The 19579-nt window shown below is 52.6% G+C and overlaps 1 protein-coding gene across 6 annotated transcripts in view; it reads left to right on the top strand.

Moving 5' to 3' along the window:
- The window catches only part of MGAT5 (alpha-1,6-mannosylglycoprotein 6-beta-N-acetylglucosaminyltransferase), a 370484-nt gene extending 352221 nt beyond the window's left edge, over positions 1-18263 (top strand). For 5 of the 6 annotated variants that reach the window (XM_032638674.1, XM_032638675.1, XM_032638673.1 and 2 more), the window contains 2 exons: positions 5668-5825; positions 12263-18263. In XM_032638674.1, the coding sequence (XP_032494565.1) occupies positions 5668-5825; positions 12263-12461 (357 nt within the window). In that variant the 3' untranslated portion in view covers positions 12462-18263. The remainder of the gene's footprint in view (positions 1-5667; positions 5826-12262) is intronic. The other variant, XR_004350852.1, reaches the window with a different exon arrangement.
- The last annotated feature ends 1316 nt before the right edge of the window (positions 18264-19579 follow it).

Genomic DNA, 19579 nt, shown 5'->3' with positions numbered 1-19579 from the left:
CTCTCCCGCAGTGTTGCATGGCTTCCCGTCTCTCTGCTTCTGCTTCTTCTCCTGCCTTCCGTTCTCAGCTCAGTCACTCCTCTGCCCAGAACTCTCCAGTAGCTTCTGTCTCACTCCAAGGAAAAGCCAAGGCTTTGCATGGGCCCCCAAAGCTCTGGGTACTCTGACCCCCGGGACCTCCCAGACCCCATCTCCGACCCCAGCGTGCACACACTGATCAAGCTGCATGCAACTCCCTGCTCCTCCTGGAACCTGCTAGAAGCTTCGCTGTCAGAGCCTCCGATCTTGCTTTGCCTCTGCCTGTCATGTACTTCACACATACTTGCATGGCTCACGCCTTTACTTCCTCGGGTCTTTTCTTGAATGTCACCTTCTCAGTGATGACTTATCTGAATACCATCTTCCCCCACAGTCCCGATTCCTTTTCCTCACTTCATTCTTATTTAGAGCAATTATCACCTTTAACATATTACATATAATTGATTTATGTTGTTTCTCTGTCTCCCTCACTGAAAATAAGCTCTGTAAAGGCAGGTGTTTTTGGTTCCTTTTTTTTTTTCCACCAAGTCACCCCCAAGGCCTAGAAGAGCCAACCCATGGTGTTAATATTTATCATGCACTTTTCTGAGCACTTTACACATTATAATTGACTTAATCCCCTCGACAGCTCCAGGAGGTGGCCGTTGATGTATTCTCCATTTTACAGTTGAGGAAACTGAGGCACAGAAAATTTACGGAGCTAGCCAAGAGCATTCAGCTGCTAGATGGAGAGGCTGAGATTCAAACCCCAGCAGTTCGAGCTCCAAACCCTTATGCTTTTCTGCATCTTAGCAAGAGTATTTTATTGAATGAACAAATGAACGAGTAAGCAAACAGGGAGACAAGGCATGTCGGCATTGCCCTGATAGCTGGTGCTGAGGCTGAATGAAACAGAGGACCTCCAGCTTTCTGCGAGCACCCAGTGGGGCTGGCACCTGGGGGTGAGAAAAGGCTTATGACGGGCTGCTGCGTCAGTTGGGCCCTTCAAGCAGCTGGGCAAAGGGATGGCCCTTGTGGGCAATTGTCATATATAATCCGGGCAACTCAACGTTTCCCTCTGGACCCTGGCAGCAAATAAGGGTCTTCCTTGGAGTATTATCTTTAACATCTGTAGGTACCTTTTTAAGAGTCACCTCTTTTTTTTAATCTGACAGGAGTTATATAAGGACAAGTGATATTTTCTCCATTTTAGATGTGAAAGTGGGAAGAGAGAGCTTGAGGGGCATCTATGAAGTCTCCTAGCTGGGGGCCAGAATCATAACTCAGATCCCCGCTCCCTCCTGCCTTACCTGGTGTCATACTGACTAAGGACACCTTCAGGCCTCCATCTGTTCAATTTTCTCACCTTCAGGCTTTCCAGATGGTTCACCAAACCTTAAGAAGGGCCTGCTGCTCTTTGCACCATTTCTTTTTTTTAATTTATTTTATTGAAGCTTCGTTGATTTACATTGTTGTGTTAGTTTCTGGTGTACAGCAAAGTGATTCAGTTATACATACATATAATAGTCTGCATCTGCTAATCCCAAGCTCCCAATCCGTCCTTCTTCCGCCCAGCTCCCCCTTGGCGACCAGCAGTCTGCTCTATTTCTGTGAGTCTGTTTTCTGTTTCATAGATAAGTTCATTTGTGTCATATTTTAATTCCACATATAAATGACATCATATGGTATTTGTCTTTGTCTGACGTACTTCACTTGGTATGATAACCTCTAGGTCCATCCATATTGTTGCAAATGGCATTATTTCATTCTTTTTCGTGGCTGAGTAGTATTCCTATATCTGTATCCATATCTACCTATCTATCGGCCAACCACAATTTCTTTATCCACTCATCTGTCGATGGACACTTAGGTTGCTTCCATGTCTTGGCTATTGTAAATAGTGCTGCTGTGAACATTGGGGTGCATATATATTTTTGAATTAGTGTTTTCTCCAGATATATGCCCAGGAATGGGATTGCTGGATTGTATGGCAACTCTTAATTTTTTGAGTAACCTCCATACTGTTTTTCATAGTGGCTGCACCCAGTATACATTCTCACCGACATATTTTCACTACTTCTGATCCTACTGGCCCCTAAAACAGAGTACTGAGAGGATGCCAGACCGGCCCTCGGTGAGCCACAAGCAAGAGTGCCTGGGGCCTAAGAGTTCACGTGTAATTGAGCTAAGCTCACCTGATGAAGGGAACCTCAGAGAGGTCGCCTGCAACAGTTTATTGAAATGAGCAGGTGGGGCACATCTGCCCTGCAGCGTAGCTTTGAGGCGCTTGCCCTCCTGCAGACCTCGCAGAGCCATCCTGCCTTAGCTCAGGGTAAGGTGCAGCGCTCCATCTCTCCAGGGCTGCCCCTGCTTCTACAGCTGCCAGTGCTCCAGGGCCTCCAAACCCCGATACGGGGCGCAGGCAGCGCGTCTGCAGAGGGACAAGAGGAGGGTGATGAGCGTTAGGGGAGCCCCCTGCTGTTTGCCAGCTCAGCTCCATCACCCACAGTCTGTTAGCATCACTCTCTACAGACAAGGACCGGACCAGGCAGCATACCCAAAACCCCGCCCCTGGTGAGGCCAAGCCTCAAATCTGGGTGTCAGACTTGAAGCGCATTCCTTGGCCGCGTCACCTCCTATTCTAACACGGCAGAATCTTTCTCCTCGTTCTGGTTGTACCCCTTGGACTACTTCACATAACCACACAAGGCTCACAATAAATAAGAAGCAAAGTTTCGTGAGAGTCTGCCAAACTCAACAGGTGTAGAGATGCTACCCTCGGTTCTAACTGCCTGTAGATGTCATGTAAGGAGCGACATTCTGCAGTGTTCTTACCAGGCTGTTATAGAAGCCAGAGTTTGAGCCTTCAGCCATCATGGGTGTCCAGTGATCTAGATTTCCCCCACACAGTCACACAGTAGGCTTTGGTGTCCATTGGATCATGACTCTCTTTGTTATAATACTTAAAGGCTGTAGAGGTTTTCAGATTTCTCCTAAAGGATTATAGGCAAAGTTGCTTGCAGTAGCCAGCCAGAAAAACTAACAAACAAGAAAAAAAAACACTTAACCTTTTCCAAACATCCGTGCACCCGCTCAGCTTTGATCAGCAATAACTACGTTGATCATTGTGTGTTTTCCTACCAATTTGATGGACAGAGTACCAAAGGCCAGCCAGTAAGTTTCCATATGCTGCCAGGCTAGAGAACCATGGCCGCCAGTGAACACTCAGGGTTCCCACTCAGGGTGCCACGGGTCTGCAGTCATGCTGTCACCCTTAGTAACGGTGTCTAGACCAAAGTTATTTTGCTGCCCGTGCCTTAGCACGTCCGTGTATTACACTCAGGATCATCATGGATCTCAGGAGCCAGAAGACGTCTTCCTGCCCGGGGAGCCGCCTGCCTTGGTCATACCCAGGGCTGTGAGATAGGAAAGACTGCTTACTCTGTCACTTTCAAAAGATTAAACTGGATCCTATTATCTGTAAATAATCCAGTGCGTTTCTATCATCTCTGAATTATGAGACCCTTCTGGAATCTTTTGTTTTCAGCTGATACGAATCCAGGCTCTAGGTTTCCTGGCTACGTGCAGTGAAGGATTTGTTTGTTAACCTTTGAGCCTAACCACTTAGGCTCAAGCACGTGCATCCCTGCATCGCAGGATCGAGTGAGGTGGGGAACGACGGCGGGTTCTCCTTACTGGTGGGGTCTCAAGCACCGATTTGAGGAGACTGGAGTAGAAGCCTACCTGCCGTTTACCTTCCTTAACGGTGTAACGGCGTCACCTCCTTCAGGAAGGAGGTGGAGAGAGGCGGAAGCCATAGGAAATCATCAGTATCATTGTCTTCATTTTTCTGAGGAGGAAGCTGAGGTTTAAAAGAGAAAAATGCAAGCAGCCCAGAAGGGCTCCCCCGCAGATGCAGCTCTGGTCTACATTCTGGAGCTGCACCCACCTCACTGCTCAGGGACCCAGCAGGGCCCGGCCCTCCTGCAATTCTCCACGTGACCGGCGGGGGACATGGAACCTTCCCCCGCCAGCACCGGTTCTGAAAGCCTGATAGGATTAATGAGCTCCTCATGCATGCAGAGGAGAGAAAGTAGGCAGGAGGAAAAAGAGAATATTCTAGAAGGACATACATTGAAAAGTAAATTCCCTGACCATTCCTGGCCCTGTTACCCTTTTCCCCTCCTCAGTGGTACCAGAGATATTCTTGCAGGAACACAGGCGTGATTGTTCATACATATCAACGCAAACGGAAACACACTATACACCAGCCTTCAACCTGTTTCTTTTCTTTCTCAGTATGTCCTGGGGATGTTTCCATGTCAGCACATTGGAACTTGTTGCATTTTTTGGTATTCTTTGCATCTAAACAGATTCTTTGCATCTAAATACAGCCTTTAGGTTGTTTCAAGTCTTCTGCTTCTCTTCTAACAATACTGCTGGGATTCCTGTGTCCTGTGTAGGTTTCTTTGCCCAACTGTGTCCCATACGTCTGGGGTGAATTCCTACAAGTGGAATTCAGAGCCCAGGATCCTAACCCTAACCACTGGGTACCCCTGAGGGCTAGCCCGCCCCCCATAAAGTTACACAAACATGGCTCTTCAGGGCTCCTGCCCTGACATCATCTTCTGCAGGTTGGGCAGCCCCGGGGATTCAGAAGAATTTTACTAGGGTTCCATCAACATCGTGCAAGCAGAGCAAGCACTGGTTGCCAGTGGTGCATGAGTTTCCACCCTCAGTACCTGTTCAGGGTCGCTCCAGGCACAGCTGAGATGAAAGCTGGGGTCCCAGGGCAGAGAGAGTTCCCACTCCGCACCTGCCTTTTCCCTGGTCCCACTGCGTCTTTCTCCTCAACACTCAGCTTCATAACTAGGCTGCCCGTTCACCATGCCGCACAGGTTACTTCCTGGTCTTCCCCGCCCGTGACTTCCTTGGATGTGTTAATTTCCTGCGCACCCTCTAGATCCTAGGAATGACCACCCAGCCCCATCCTGAGCATGCCACCACCTTCCATGCCTCGGGGCGCCCCTCCCTGCAGGGGATACCAGCTTACTTGACCTCCTATCACACATCCTCAGACTGTTTCTCTAGCCGTTGAATTTGTGTGTTACAATTGTTTTCAACCAGCAAGCGCTGAGCCTCTATCAAGACCACGACCCCGCAATAGCCCTCTCCCAGATGCCTGCAGACCTCTCCCAGATGCCTGCAAGACTCCTTGCTGTGCTCCTTTGCTTCCCAAAGTTGAAACCAGCACTCACAAAACAGTGTCATATTAGGTAACCGCCAAATTAGGTAGACACTGAAAATGTCTTTGGAATTAGGGCGGAGGGAATAGAACAGCTGGTGAAGGTGGATCTGGAGATGGGCTTTCAAGCGTTGAGGCTTTAGCTCGATTGCATCATTGTAGGTGGCGATACGAATGAATAGCCCCCGTTACTGGCAGGCACAGTGCTGTGCACAGAAAGCCAAGGCCAAGACCGTGTTCTAGCTGAGCCGGGTTCCAACCCAAGTCTGTCTGGTCCTGCCTCCTGCTCCTCACTGCTCTCCCATGACCAGGTGCCCGGCCCCCTTGTTGGGACTAGTTGGCAGACTGGGGACCCCCCACTTGCATCCCTGGTTCCTTGGCTGATGGTTTTATTGTCATTCCAGGACTTCTGCCATGGGCAAGTGATGTGGCCGCCCCTGAGTGCCCTGCAGGTAAAGCTTGCTGAGCCCGGGCAGTCCTGCAAGCAGGTGTGTCAGGAGAAACAGCTCATCTGTGAGCCTTCCTTCTTCCAGCATCTCAACAAGGACAAGGACTTGCTGAAGTAAGTGCCGGAGCACGGGAGAGGCAGCTCAGCCTGCAGCTCGCCTCTGGGTCAGAGCTGGGTTGCGAGGGATGAGGTTTTCCTTTCTAGGCTCGTGGGCTGTTGGAATAAGATGTGGAAAAGGTTATAGCATGATCCCACCGCCCCCCCTCCACCCAGAGAAGGTTGGCCCAGCGCTTTTATTGTTAATTAGATGAGGTCACCTGGCCTGCTGATATATTTAGAATTCGAATAGGGGTGTTTTGTTTGCATAAATAACGGGAAGTCGGGGCTTGGAGATGGCGGGAGGTGTTCGGTTTGCTAATTGGTACCCAAGAACCATGGGAGCCGAGATGGGCACAGAACCACAAGCACGGACGGACCCGCCCCTGAGGTCCCCTGGCTGTAGCTAGGTCCACAGAGTCAGGGAGTCTGGAAGAAATGAAAAATAAGGGCAGGGAGCTGGCACAGCACTGCCCGCAGCAAATTTCCCTGCCACCTTCCCCTCCTGCAGCCCCATCTCCTTTTGTGCTTTATTACAGCCCCTTTGAGGGCGTGAGCAGGCCTGGCTTTGCTGGGTCCCTGAGCAGGGGTGCAGGTGCAGCAGTGGGATCACAGGCCAGAGTGAGCCAGGAAGGACCTTCTCTATTGCTGGGATTTCTTTGCTCGTGCTGCTTGTGTTACTTGCAGTCACACCATTCATTTCCCTTTGCAGTGGCATTTTGAGTTTGGTGTTTGCACTTTCCAGGTTCCCATGTGAAGTTTCTTCTGGCCTCTGACTCATGCCCCCTGTCAGTGCTGAATCTGTGCCTCGATATTTATCACACCCTCCCTGGGCCACAACCTGGTTAATTACCTGTCACCCCTTCCCAACCTTAAGAACTCTTAATGCGGTGTTTTCCCCTGAGGGGTTTGCTATCCCAACCCTAGATATTCCGCACAGCTGTGGTTCTGCCCCAGTCTTTTTTTTTTTTACATCTTTATTGGAGTGTAATTGCCTTACAATGGTGTGTTAGTTTCTGCTTTATAACAGATTGAATCAGTTATACATATACATATGTTCCCGTATCTCTTCCCTCTTGCATCTCCCTCCCTCCCACCCTCCCTATCCCACCCCTCTAGGTGGTCACAAAGCACCGAGCTGATCTCCCTGTGCTATGCTGCTGCTTCCCACTAGCTATCTACCTTATGTTTGTTAGTGTAGCCTCTCTCGCTTTGTCACAGCTTACCCTTCCCGCTCCCCATATCCTCAAGTCCATGCTTTAGTAGGTCTGTGTCTTTATTCCCGTCTTACCCTTAGGTTCTTCGTGACATTTTTTTTTTCTTAGATTCCATATATATGCGTTAGCATACGGTATTTGTCTTTCTCTTTCTGACTTACTTCACTCTGTATGACAGACTCTAGGTCCATCCACCTCACTACAGATAACTCAATTTCGTTTCTTTTTATGACTGAGTAATATTCCATTGTATATATGTGCCCCAGTCTTGAAGAGGATGTTTAAGGAACATAGTTGGGACTTCCCTGGAAGTCCAACAGTTAGGACTCCACGCTTCCACCGCAGGGGGCACGGGTTCGATCCCTGGTCAGGGAACTAAGATCCTGCAGGCCGTACGCAACACCCGCCCCCCCCCAATAATAATAATAAGGCACAGAGTGGACTCAGGGCTCGAGGCTTGCCAGCCCCTGTTCTGGCTTCACACCCTTCTAGAGCATGGTTGGCCACTGTGCTCATCCGTGCCCAGTGGTCTGAGCTGGCCTGAGCCTGCCTGTAAGTCTTACTACCTTCAAGTGTGGTATAAAACCCTTTTTAGAGAAAGAGCGTGGTCTCTAGCATCGCGCCTACAGGGATGCTCTCCTGAGTGGGGATGTGGGCGATGCTATTTTTTCTCGTTCTTTTTACGTGGAGACCTGGATCAAAGGTGGCCTCGATTCCACCATCAGAATAAAGGCCAGGCCAGCAGAGTCGGTGGGCAGCCTGCTGTGCAGCCAGTGAAGCCTTGTGGCAGGGAACACTGGTCTGATGTCTGTGGAAAGCCCCTGATGGTGCCAGAAGCTTCCGTCTCCAGAGCACGTATCCCAAATTCTAGGTCCAGGAGGAGCTTGCCACTCGCCCCTTTTGCAGACGGCTCCCGTAGCAAAGTGGCTTTCTGAGAACCCCGAGTGTCTCCCTCTGTTTGATCGGAAGTCTGGATGCACTGGGGGCAGACTACAGAGCGTCTACACAGAACTGTCTACGTGCAGCCCCTGCCCCAGCGCTGGAGGAGGGAACCCGATTGGGACCCTCAGCAGCAGCGGCCTTCCTGGCTAGGCCGGAGGCGGGGCTCCCGGGGCTCGCTCTCAGAGAGCACGGGGCCCACCACAGCCCGTCCGTCTGCAGGCCCAGGGGCTAGGTCCCGCCGAGGCACAGGACAGGGAACCAAGGAACCAGTTTCCTCTGTCCCCAGCAATGTCCTCACCTGTGAGATGGGGATAGCGCGGGTAATGATGAGAGAAGATGCAGCTGGTGCTGCAGGCAGAGCAGAAAAGCCCTGTCTTGCAGAGAGCTTGGGCAGTGGGGCAGGCCTGAGGCCACCAGGCTGAGACCAGAAACTCCAGTGCCCTGCCCGCCTCCCCCACCCCGCCCCACCGCCGTCTTCCAAGCTGAGCCCAGGGAGCAGAAGGCCTTGTTGCGGGGCGGCCGTGGGGTTACTAAACGCCCCTCCCACCCCATCCCCTTGTAGATAACGTGGGTTTTCTTCCTAGGAGGCTGCCGTGAATGCTGAGTTTGCAGTAGAGCCACCTGAAGTTAATTTTCTGTTCACAGGAGTCCTGGTGTGAATACCTTGCCTCTGCATTTGTAAATACCGATAACGTCGTGAAAGCCCGGCTCTCTGGCGCGTCTGTTGAAACCCTCTTCAGTGAGGCAGTCCTGGCTTATTCGTGTTCATGGCCGGTTAGCAGCGAGCTGCTGCTCTTTCTTCTCCAGCTTGGGGCCTGGCTCTGAGTTTAAGCTCCTCTCTGTCTTTGGGTGTCCCCGGCCTGTCCTCGCTCTGCAGTGTGACCTGATGTGACTTAAGTAGAGCCCTTTGGAGCGTCCCGTGCTGTCGTCTTGAATCGGGGAGTCAGGCAGGGCGTGGTGGGGGTGATGGAGAGGCGACCACAAACTCCTGTGCACGGAGCATGCGTGATTCGGGTGGCACCCAACCTGACCCGGACCGGGGCCAGAGTGGCCGGGGGACAGAGGCCCCAGGAAGAGCCAGAGTCTGGGCTGGTGGGACCCAGGGCGGGCGCACCTCGGCTTCCGAAATGGGAACGTGCGTTAGCGGCAGGCTTCCTTTGTGATGTTGCGACCTATACAAGTTGTACTTTCTAAAAGATTCATTTATTGAGTGTGGGTTGGTTGGTTTGAAGAACAGGAATTCTAAGCCATGAGGCCTGGACTGTGAGGTCGTGGGCACCTTCGGAGCAGGGAGGTGGCCCTGAGTCAGAGTGGTGACGAGGGAGCTTGGGGAGACTTGGTGGATACGGGGCGGGGGGAGGAGTCAGACCGGCCGGTGGGTCCTGCTTCCATCCCTTCATCCTGAGTGGGTCTGCGTCGGGGGAAGAAGGGTGGGTGGCTTCTCTCCCCTCAGGAAATAGGCAGCCCCACGGGAAAGGGGGGCTTTGCCCCTCTCTTCTTCAAGAGCTATAAACTCTACACTAAGGGCTGAGGGGCCTCGGAAGCCCCAGCTCCCATCCTGTGAGAGAAGCCACCGAGGCCAGCTGGAGAGAGGTGAGGACCACAGGGGCCCACAGAAAGGAAACAGCACAGCACACCACAGGTCTGAGTGGGGAGTGTGTGTGTGTGTGCGTGCGCGTGTGTGTGCGACACAGACATCCCAGGAACAGAGAGGCAGGAACAGCCACACGCATGCTCTGAAGAGGCGAGGGGCCACGGCAGAGCATGAGGGTATACTCCAGCCATCGGGAAGGTCTCCTCGGCAACAGCTGAGCACTGTGGCTCACCCGCTCAGCAAGGATGCTGGAGGGGCCTTCCCGACCGCCCGGGGCTTGGGGGACAGAGACCTGCAGCTAACGGAAGGGAGAGCTCCCCGGGGTAGGGTCACACCCATGGCTGGCTCCGGCGCCCCTCAGCTAAACCTCTGGGGAGCTGCCTGGGGACGGGTCCCCTGTGGCTCCGGGGACCACCTGCTGCTTGAGTGCTTCGTGGTCACCTCTGGGCATCGGCCCTGGGCTGGCTGACGCTGTTGCAGCCTCGTGGTCATGGGCGCACGTGATCGCACCCCAGGAGGCTGGGCCTGGAGTCTGAGTCCAGGAGACCAGGGGCGGGAGGAGGGTTTCTTCCTGGCTCCTGGCAATTCTCCCCCTTGCCTCGGGGTCTCAGATGAGTTGTGGAGATTTCCACGCTCCTGACGAGCAGTGTACCAGGCAGATGGCTTCAGTTAAGACACAGCAGCTGCTGTAGTTCGCCTAAATAAATAAAAAGCATGAGCATAAATCTGGATCCCAACGCCGCATTCCATATGGCAACTTTCCACGCCCAGTGGAGCTCTGGAGACCCCTTTTTGTGTTGGCCAGGAGGAGTGTCCTGTGAGGGAGCTGGTAGCCCCTGTCTCCGGCTCAGGTTTCCTTAAGACCTCCACGTCCTGCCCTCGCCATGCCCTCTGGGTGCCTCCGTCTCCCAGCTGGCTTACCTAACAACAAGGGGTATCGGGCCACTTAGAGAAGCCGCAGAGCTCCCTGGTGACTGCAGCAGCAAGATGGGCCGGTGCTGCCCTCCTGGGCACCGGGAGCCAGGCAGGCAGCCTCGGAGAGCTCACCAGAAGCCCCAGCAGCTGCACTGGGAACCACCAGATTAACACTGGCAGGAGGGCAGGTGGGCCCCAGCAGTTAGGTGGCGGGAGAGAGAAAAGAGAGGGCGCAGGAGTAATGGGGGCACCACGTGCCCTTCCCCCGACACTTGGAGGCTTTCCAGAGGCAGCAGGAAACCTCAGGTTCCACATCCAGATCCCCTCCCTACCGGCAAGAATCAAGACTTCCGTGAACAAAGCAAAATAGAGATGGTTGGCATGTGTGTAAGTTCTCACTGTTGGGCAAAGGAGGCAGGTGGCGTAGCCCCGCCAGCGTCCGCCGGGGCAGGGTGATGATGGGAATCATGACAGGTCTCGTGTGTTGAATACTTCCCAGAGCTAGACTCTGCCAGCTGCTCGATAAGCATTAATTTAATCCCTGGACCTTCCCTGTGAGGTAAGGATTCTCTATCCCCATTTCACGGAAGAGGAAACAGCCACAGAGAGGCTCAGTCATTGGTCCAGGGCCACTCAGCTCATAAGAGATGAAGCCAGGACTCAAACCCAGATCTGCCTGGCCCTCCTATACCACCTTCTCTGAACTGGTGGGGTACAGGGGACAAGGTGGGTAGGACCCAGGTACCCCAGGTAAGAGGAGAACTTATGTGGCTCTTCTTTGAAATGAGGCCAACACTGTTGGAAACAGAAACATCCGGTTCTCCTTCGCCCCCCCCCCCCACGCCCCCAGGCAGTGGTCCCAGGCTGAGAAAGCAAAGCCACAGGGGTCTCCAGCCCACAGAAAATTCACCTGTTGGGAGACTATGGCACAGGGGCAAGAACACAGACCTGGGATGGTTCGGTCCCTGCTCTGCGCACCCAGAAACCTCAAGCTGGGGACAGGGCTGGGGTGGGGCTGTTACTGTTGCCACCGTCATCCAAGGTCCAGTGACTCAGGTCCAGGACGGCACCTTCCCCAGGAGACCGTCTGACTGCTGTCCAGTGGGGACTAAGGCCACGTAACAGGGGTATCTTTAAGCCGTTAATTGAGAAAATTAAATATAGTTTTTAAAAAACATGTAAATAATGCCTATCTTTCCCCCAGTCTCACTCCTCAGAAGTAAACATTGTTAAGTCTTTAGTGTGTAGTCTTTCATGACTTCTCTCCCTCTCCCCCCCTCCCGCCCCCCGTCTCTCTGTCTCTCTCACTCGCTCACTCACTCACACACACACACACACACACACACACACACACACACACCCCGTCGGTACACTGTACATCCTGTTGTTACCTGCCTTACTCGACGACAGCTCTCATGCTAATGCTTGCATTTCCACCTCTCCTTTGTCAAGGGCTGCATGTAACTGATGGTACAGATGAGCCATAGTTGATTCAGCCATTTCCCACTTGCTGAGTATTCAGGTTATTTCCAGGTTTTCTCCATTATGGACAGTGCTTCGCTAAGCAGCCTTGAACACATAGCCCCACACACGTGTCCAGGCACACACATGCCTTTCTCGAGCCTGGATTTCCAGAGGTGAGAGAATGGCTGGGCCAGAGGCTGGCTGACATTTCATTTCTACTGCAGGAGCCCCGAACGAGCTCCCCACGCCTCGGACGGTGGACAGGAGGAGGCAGGGGTGAGGACGACCCCTGCATCCCTAACCCCTTTCTCTTCCCCCGCAAGGTACGAGGTGACCTGCCAAAGCTCAGAGATGGCCAAGGACATCGTGGTGCCCTCCTTCGACCCCAAGAACAAGCACTGTGTGTTTCAAGGTGACCTCCTGCTGTTCAGCTGTGCTGGCGCCCACCCCAGGCACCGGAGGATCTGCCCCTGCCGGGACTTCATCAAGGGCCAGGTGGCTCTCTGTAAAGACTGTCTCTAGCAGCCACCGGCTCGTCCCCGCACGCACTCTCCTGGGGAAGACGGTGGCTCCAGCCCCATCGGGGCAAGGCCGGTGGGCAGAAATCATTCGGGGACTTTCGCCGGAGCCTGAACTCTTTTGGCGGGAGGTCTCGATTTGGTATTGCTCCCGCTGTGGTCGGAGGATCACAGCGGAGTTCTCACCAAAACAAAACGAGAGTCGACATCAGGCCGGGAGCCTGGCTTCTCCCTGGCACAAATTCATTTTTAATTTTGGAGGAGCTACTGTAGGGAGACTGTCTATGCAGCTGCTCCAGGGTAGAAAGAGAATCTCAAGATTCATTTAAATGAAACAAAACCAGAGGAGGAATTGAGCTAGTTGGAAAGAACCTCATATGGGAACATTCCTAAACCCATTAACTTATTTATTTGGGAGGGAGGGAGGGAGGGGGAGCTGGGGAGGGCAGAGAGGGATTGATCGCGTGTCTTGTAACTTCTTCGATTTTCCTCTGTTGGCCATCCACCTTCACTATAATATTACTACTGTATGCTTTGGGCAGGGTGCACTGTGGGGTTGGTGGCATGCTTAAGGGCAGCTATGGGGACCCAGCTCCTCAAAGTGGATGGTGGCAGAACAGAACAAATCTTGTGTGCTTGCCACACGGCAGCTAGGGCACGGGCAGCCCCTGGCGTGCGGGGATATGCCTGTGTGGTCCAGAGAGCCCCCAGGGACCAAAGATGGGCTGCTTTGCAGCGAGAGGCTCCTTTCCTCTGTCCCACCCCATCCCCAGCCGAAAACACACTCGCACCCAAACCCACACCCACATACAACCTTGGCTGTAATTTCTGGTTAGGATTAGAAGAGCTACCCTCGGAGCTCTTGGAGGCCGTGCTCTTTGCCCCTTCAGAGATTTGTCTTCGAGCTGAGATTTGGTCGGGAGTGAAGCTGGTCTTAGGGACCACCAGAGCTGGGTTCTAGACGGATGGGCTTGTGTTGTATTCCCTCTAATGTCTGATGTCACTGACGTCCAGGGGATGGGGCTCTTGGTGAACCCGATGCCAGCTCGGGGAGCAAGGGCAGGCATGTGAACTGTCCTGGCCCCTCACCTGTGAGTGTTGGTGCGGCTTGCAAGGGGTAGGAATGTGATGCTGGCTTCTTACTCCAGGCACAGATATCTGTGGGGGGCGGCGGTGGTGAGCCGCTTGGCAGGTTGGACCAAACCGTGGAGTCACCCCCACCCCCCCGCTTTTGTGTGAGTTGCCCCGGTCCTGCACACCTCCACCCCGTGCTTCAGTGCTGTGCGTGTGAGCGTGTGTTTCTGCGATGCCCCTGGCATCTCCGTACTGCTAAGAGTGAGCCCTCCTCTCTCTGTGGCGGAACTTCCCCCTTATGAGCTGTCCCGTGATCCGTCCAGCCCTCACTCATGCTTCTGAGTGCCTTGGTTGCCGAGCAGAGCAGCTGGGCAAGGCTAATGGCCTGGGTGGGCCTTCGGGACACGAGGTTAAAGTTAGAATTCTGCTTTCTGAGGACCAGATGGAGTGTGGAGACTTGAGTTATGGGAAGTTAGATTCCGCCTGCTTCTAGATTCTTCTTGGGTGTAAAATTACTATCAAGCGCACAGCCAGCCTTTTTTTCTTAAACCCTCCGTGGGTCTTAACTGCACCTCCCATCTTAGAGAATGGAGGGAGGGAGGAAGGGCAGCCGGGGTCTCCCCGACCCCGTAGGTGGCCCGCATGTGCCAGGGAGAATGCTGGCGGGGAGGTCTCTCTGCTCTGAGCGTGGATGCAGGGGCCCGCCCGTCACAACCTGGCTGAGAACAGCAATAAGGATGGAGGGTGCCAGTGCCTGGGTGCCTTGAAGCTTTGCAAGGGCGGTTTCCCGCAGTGGGAGGAAACAACTGCTATCCCTGCTGTGGGGAACTGCTTTTCCCTACAGATGGGACTCCTGGCTGCAGCCTCGCTGGTGGCAATTTGCTTGAGGGCCCAGGTCTGCAATTCCTGGGCCGGTGCTGCCCTCTTCTGGGCTCTTCTGGGAGCTTCCAGTGCTGAGGACATGAGTGCCGGTGTTTGACCAGCAGGGGGCGCCGGCGGGCCGAGACCTTTTTCCCACTCGGCCAGATAAAGCCATTTTGCGAGAGAGCTGTTACAGCCAACCCAGGAACTCTGAAAGCAAGGAAGTTGGAAAGCCCTGTTCTCAGAAAGATGCTGTGCCGGCCTTGTGTTCCAGAAGCTGCAGAGATTGTTTGCTGGCTGACCCCTGAGCTCAGGGACTCTCCGCCTTCTGGAGAATTCCTCTTCTCCACGTCAGGACTCTCAGGTCAGGCAGCCAGGAGAGCACCTCCCCCATTTGAAGATTCCTGTGGCTTCCCCCCATTTCTAGTAATGGAAGTAAGCCAGAGCTCTCTGCCCGCAGGGCTGCTGCTCCTGGGGCAAAGAAACCCACACTCCAGTTCTTGAGGGCATTATGAACAGAGGCGGCGACACTGAATGTATACTGGCTCTCAGGCCTCCACACACGTGGCCCAAGTCTGGTCAGCGACCCAAGAGGACATTGGGATAGGGACCTCCATCTGCCCTGCACAGGAAGGGGTGCGATTCCTGCCTGCCCTGGGAGAGGAAGGCACCTCTCAGAGTGTGGGCTGGGAGCCTTCGATGGTTTTGCCAATGCCAATCTTAATAGAATCCTAAACCAGTTAATTGGTAATTGATGACAATTCCACAGGGAGAGAAATCCCCAATCAGGATTAGTGTCTTCTTGTGCTCTGAGCATCTCTCATCTCTTGTCTGGTCTTTAGTTTTCGTACATTTTTTTCCTAAAAGATTTGGGATTTTTTTTTTTTTTTTTTCCCTCCACTGTAATCCTAAGTTCTTAAAAAAAAAAAAAAAAAAAAAACTCGAGGGAAAACATTTAATTTATTAAAGGAGAGAAAGCTTTCCTTTGAAATGTAAAGACTTGCGGGAATAAAAGTTCCTGAAAGGGGAAACACTTCTCCCGCCAGTAAACACCTCATTTATTTCTTGTATGTAATTCGATTTGCACAGTACAATTGGAGAAGCTTTTTGCATTTTTGCTTAGATTCGGTTTTGTCACTGCTTATAGTTTACTTTTTGTGTGTTTTGCTGTATGTTTGGAGATATTTCTTTGGTGATATTTTATTTTTTCTCTGAAGGTGCCTTTTCACTTTTCTTTCGGGTTCGTTTTTTGGAATGTGGGGTTGGTTTTTTGGAATCTGGGTTTTGTTTGAAGGAAGCTAGCAGACTCCTCCAGCTCGGAGATAGGACATGCCCTGGCAATCACTGCAGGCAACTCAGGCTGGGCGCCGGAAATGCCCTCCAAGCCCCACCCCCGGGCCATAGTGTATGGGTACATACACCCCCATGAAGCCATGAGAACCCCCAAGAAAAGGTCTGACTTCCTCCAGACCAGCCCATACTTTCCCAGGCTGCTCGCCAGGTCTTTGGGTTTGGGGACTCCTGGGTTGACATGTGCCACCCCGGGAGCTTGGTGAGGTCTTGGCCGCAGCAGAAAACCAGCCCTACCTGAGGGGTGCACTGAAGGGAAGCAGGCCCCTGCTGAACTCATGGAAGCACTGGCCCAAAACCACTTCATCTGGTTAGCAGGATGAAGGGGAAGAAAATACGCACCCCTTTTTTTTGTTTCTTTGGCAACCGTGGGTGTCGATTAAAAGGGACTACTCAGCTTCCCGGTAAGCTCACTTTGGGGCGCCCCCAGTGCAGCTCACTGGTAGTGAAGCACGAGTGTGACCAGGTAGACAGAAAATGTTCTGTTTATGGGGTGGATTTGTGCTTTTTAGACCAGACCAAGGCAGGCCACCCGTTCTCCGAGTTGGTTACCTAGATTGTGTATTTAATGGGAACATTGTCACCCTCTCCATGCCCCCCCGCAATTCTTGATTTTAAAAAAAAAAACGTTCTGTTAACGACAGGCTAGTTGTGTACTCTCCATGCCTGGAATGTTGTATTTATTGAAAAATATTTTCATTGTTACACTGGCTTCATTCTAACCCCATCCATCCCTATGGGGCCGCAGAGCACCCTTCGTGTGAAGAGCTGGAGGATGTAGAGAGATTCAGACTTCTTTAGGAAGGTAGGAATTTCCTAAAGCACAGGGCGGGTTCCTTTCCTTCCTTGTGGGCTTCAACAAAAAATGGGAAACCAAGTGTTTATAGCAAAAGGCCAAATTAGCTGTATCTAGTGTCCGATGCAGAAAAAAAACTTACCCTAGCTTTCTTAGCACTTAGGGTTTTTGTGAGGATTCAGTTTTGCAGTGAATTAGGCAGTGTTTAGCAGTGTCTGGCATATAGGAAGCCCTAGTGAGTGTTAAATATTGTCGTTATTCGCCTTTCATAAAATTCCGAGAAAAAAAGAGCTGAGCTCACTTCCTATCCTTGATTCAAAAGTAATACCTACGGGAGAATACTCCCAAGTTGATGGAATGTTGTAGGACGTAGTGGTGAAGATACCTGAGTCCTGTGTCCACCCTGCTGGTTGAAATGCACTGACTGGAAAATACGCCAGACTGCAGCCCCAGATGGAACTGGGCCGCAAGAATTAGCAAACTGAACATAAGAGGTGACCTCTGGCCACATGCTGTGGACCGCACCCCACTCAGCTTCTGGACTCTTCCAGGGTTTTGCTTTGCAGAACTTGGTGAGCTGAAATTAAAATGAATTCTCTGACAGACTGTCCCCTTAAAGTTACCCATCTTTCTCTGAAATGCAATGATAGAGGCGTTCTGTTTTTATTGAAGGGAAAGGAATGACCAATGAACTTAATCGCTCCCCAGGAAGCCCCTTTTGGCGCCCCCTGCTGGCCAGGGTGGCTCCTGCACTGTCCAAGTCCAAGAGGATCAGTCTCCCAGGCTGGTTAGTTGTCACGTTTCTCTCACATTAAAGGTTATTCTATGGGGTGGCGGGGGCGTCTTCAGAGCTCCAAGAGGCTACTCGGGGCTTCATGTTGTTTTTCCGGATCGCCTGAATGTCAGTTCGCTTTTTTTTTTTTTTTTTGGCGGGGGTGGGGGGGGTTAGTTTCAACCTCTTGCTTCCCTAGATAGGTTTAGAGTTTTTATCTCCTCTCCTATCTTGGCCCTATTCTGCATAGATTGCATTTGTGCAAAATGGAGGAATATGTCGGAGTTCTGGTGTCTTTTTCAGATCCTTGGATTCTCTTCAGCTAAATCAGCAGTCATTTAAGATGGGAACTTACCTCTTCAAAGCATCATTTCCTCTGTTCTTCCCAGATCTTGTGGAGCCTTCAGATTACCCCCCAAGCCCCCCGCATCCGGTGAGGCACGACAAAGGGAGGCAAGGGCAGCCGTGCGCTCGTGGGGCGGGCAGGGCCCCATCTGGGTCCGTGGGGGGCAAGGGTGGTCCTGGAGGCTCAGAGCCTTGGCGGTGCTGGAGGGCTCCCTGGGCCCAGCCGGCCGGGAACCTAGCACAGGCGGCCACCTCGGACACAGCTGAGATGGAGCAGACGTGGGATGCCTTTGCTCACCGGCCTACCCGGGTATGAACAAGAGTGGAAGTCTATGCCAAAGGAGATGGTGACGTCCTTTCTGCTGTAGTTGCTGTCACAGCCTTGATGTCTGTAAGCTAATGGCCATTCGCGTCTGTGTCTTCAGCCAGCTCCTGGTACAACCATTTTCTACTGTTCAACTTCTGGGGTTAAGTAGTGTGGGATTCTGCAAATAAGGTGTTGCTATCAAATGTACTGTACGGCGTAAGAGAGCACTGCTTTGTTTTCCACTGTTGTAGAGAAAACTAGGGAGAACTTTATTTTTCAATAAACTTTTTCTTGTGTGACAGATGGAAGTGATTTGGGGGCGGGGCGGGTGGCTACCAGGGCGCCAGCAGGACCCCGTCCAGCTGCAGCCCCAGCGGTGGCAGCTGCTGACTGCGTTTCACCGTTTGCAGGTACACTGCCGAAATGCTGATAGGAAGGTAGGTTTAAGGAACTGGGGAGGTGGGGGGCTCCCTATGGAACACCCTTTCCCTTGCATCGTCACACCCACCAACACGAATTGCAGAGCACGCTCACCTAGAAGGGAATTGAGTTTGCAGGTAGACTGTTGTTTGTTTTGTAGGTAACTGTACTCCATCAGATGTGTAAAAATCTTGGAAGGATGTGCTAGCGAGACAGCCCTTAAGGAGGCTATCGGAGGGCTTATTAGACCTGGAACGTGTCCCCACTTCAGAGAGAGCACTTTGACCCCAGGGCTCAGTGTGGTTGGGCACAAGCCCTGGGAACAAGGAAGTTCCAGTTCATGCTCCCACCGGGGGCTTGTTGTGGGGATGGTGGAGGGCCGTGATGCAGCCTCTCCGAAGCTGCTGAACCTTCTGGTCGCTGCCCAGAGCAGAGACACCAAGGGAGACAGCCTGCATGTTTGATGGGACACACGTCCCCAAGGAAGGTGAGCATAACTTGGGTGCCTAAGTTTGGGGGCTGCCACGGCGTAGCTGTCACAATGGGAACTATATTAAACAGTAAATACAGGGAGAAAACCTGCAGAAAAGAAACCTCTTGAATCTTGCATTTCCCAGACCTGGACAGTGTCCATCTCTTCTAACAGACCAATAGAATATGCCTCAAATGCCGTTGGTTTAATCAGATGCTTCAGCGTGCCTTTCTCTCCAAGGTCAGTGACCTCTTAGAAAGGACCACACCACCTCCCCTTCCGGGGCCTAAGGTAGCTGGGGGGGGGGCACGGCCTCCCGGACTGGTGGGGGGGGGGGGGGGGGTGGTCAGCTCCAGGCGCCACCACATGGATGTATGTGGCTACTCTCTCTTCCCCTCCCTGAGCGGGGGGGGGGGGGGGTGAGACTGACCCCCCCCCCCCCCCCCCCGACACCCCGTGCTTCACCCACAGCAGTGACGACCTTCACCATCACGTCCCCATACCGTACAAAACAGGTCGAGTCTTATTGGTCACCGTCGCCCCGGACAAGCAGCAGTGCTAGAGGTACAGAATGTTGCGTGTGGGGAGACCGTTTTTGTGTGTGTGTGTCTTGAACAGAATCTATGCCTAACGCTGCATAAACCGAGAACAGCTTGTTCCTTACTACGTGAACAGACTGAAATGTACCATCACCACGTCACACGGCATATAGATGCATATATGGA

This window comes from Phocoena sinus, chromosome 7 (genome assembly GCF_008692025.1).
Source record: "Phocoena sinus isolate mPhoSin1 chromosome 7, mPhoSin1.pri, whole genome shotgun sequence".
NCBI classification, from domain to species: domain Eukaryota; kingdom Metazoa; phylum Chordata; class Mammalia; order Artiodactyla; family Phocoenidae; genus Phocoena; species Phocoena sinus.
This window is presented reverse-complemented; position numbering and strand designations above follow the sequence as displayed.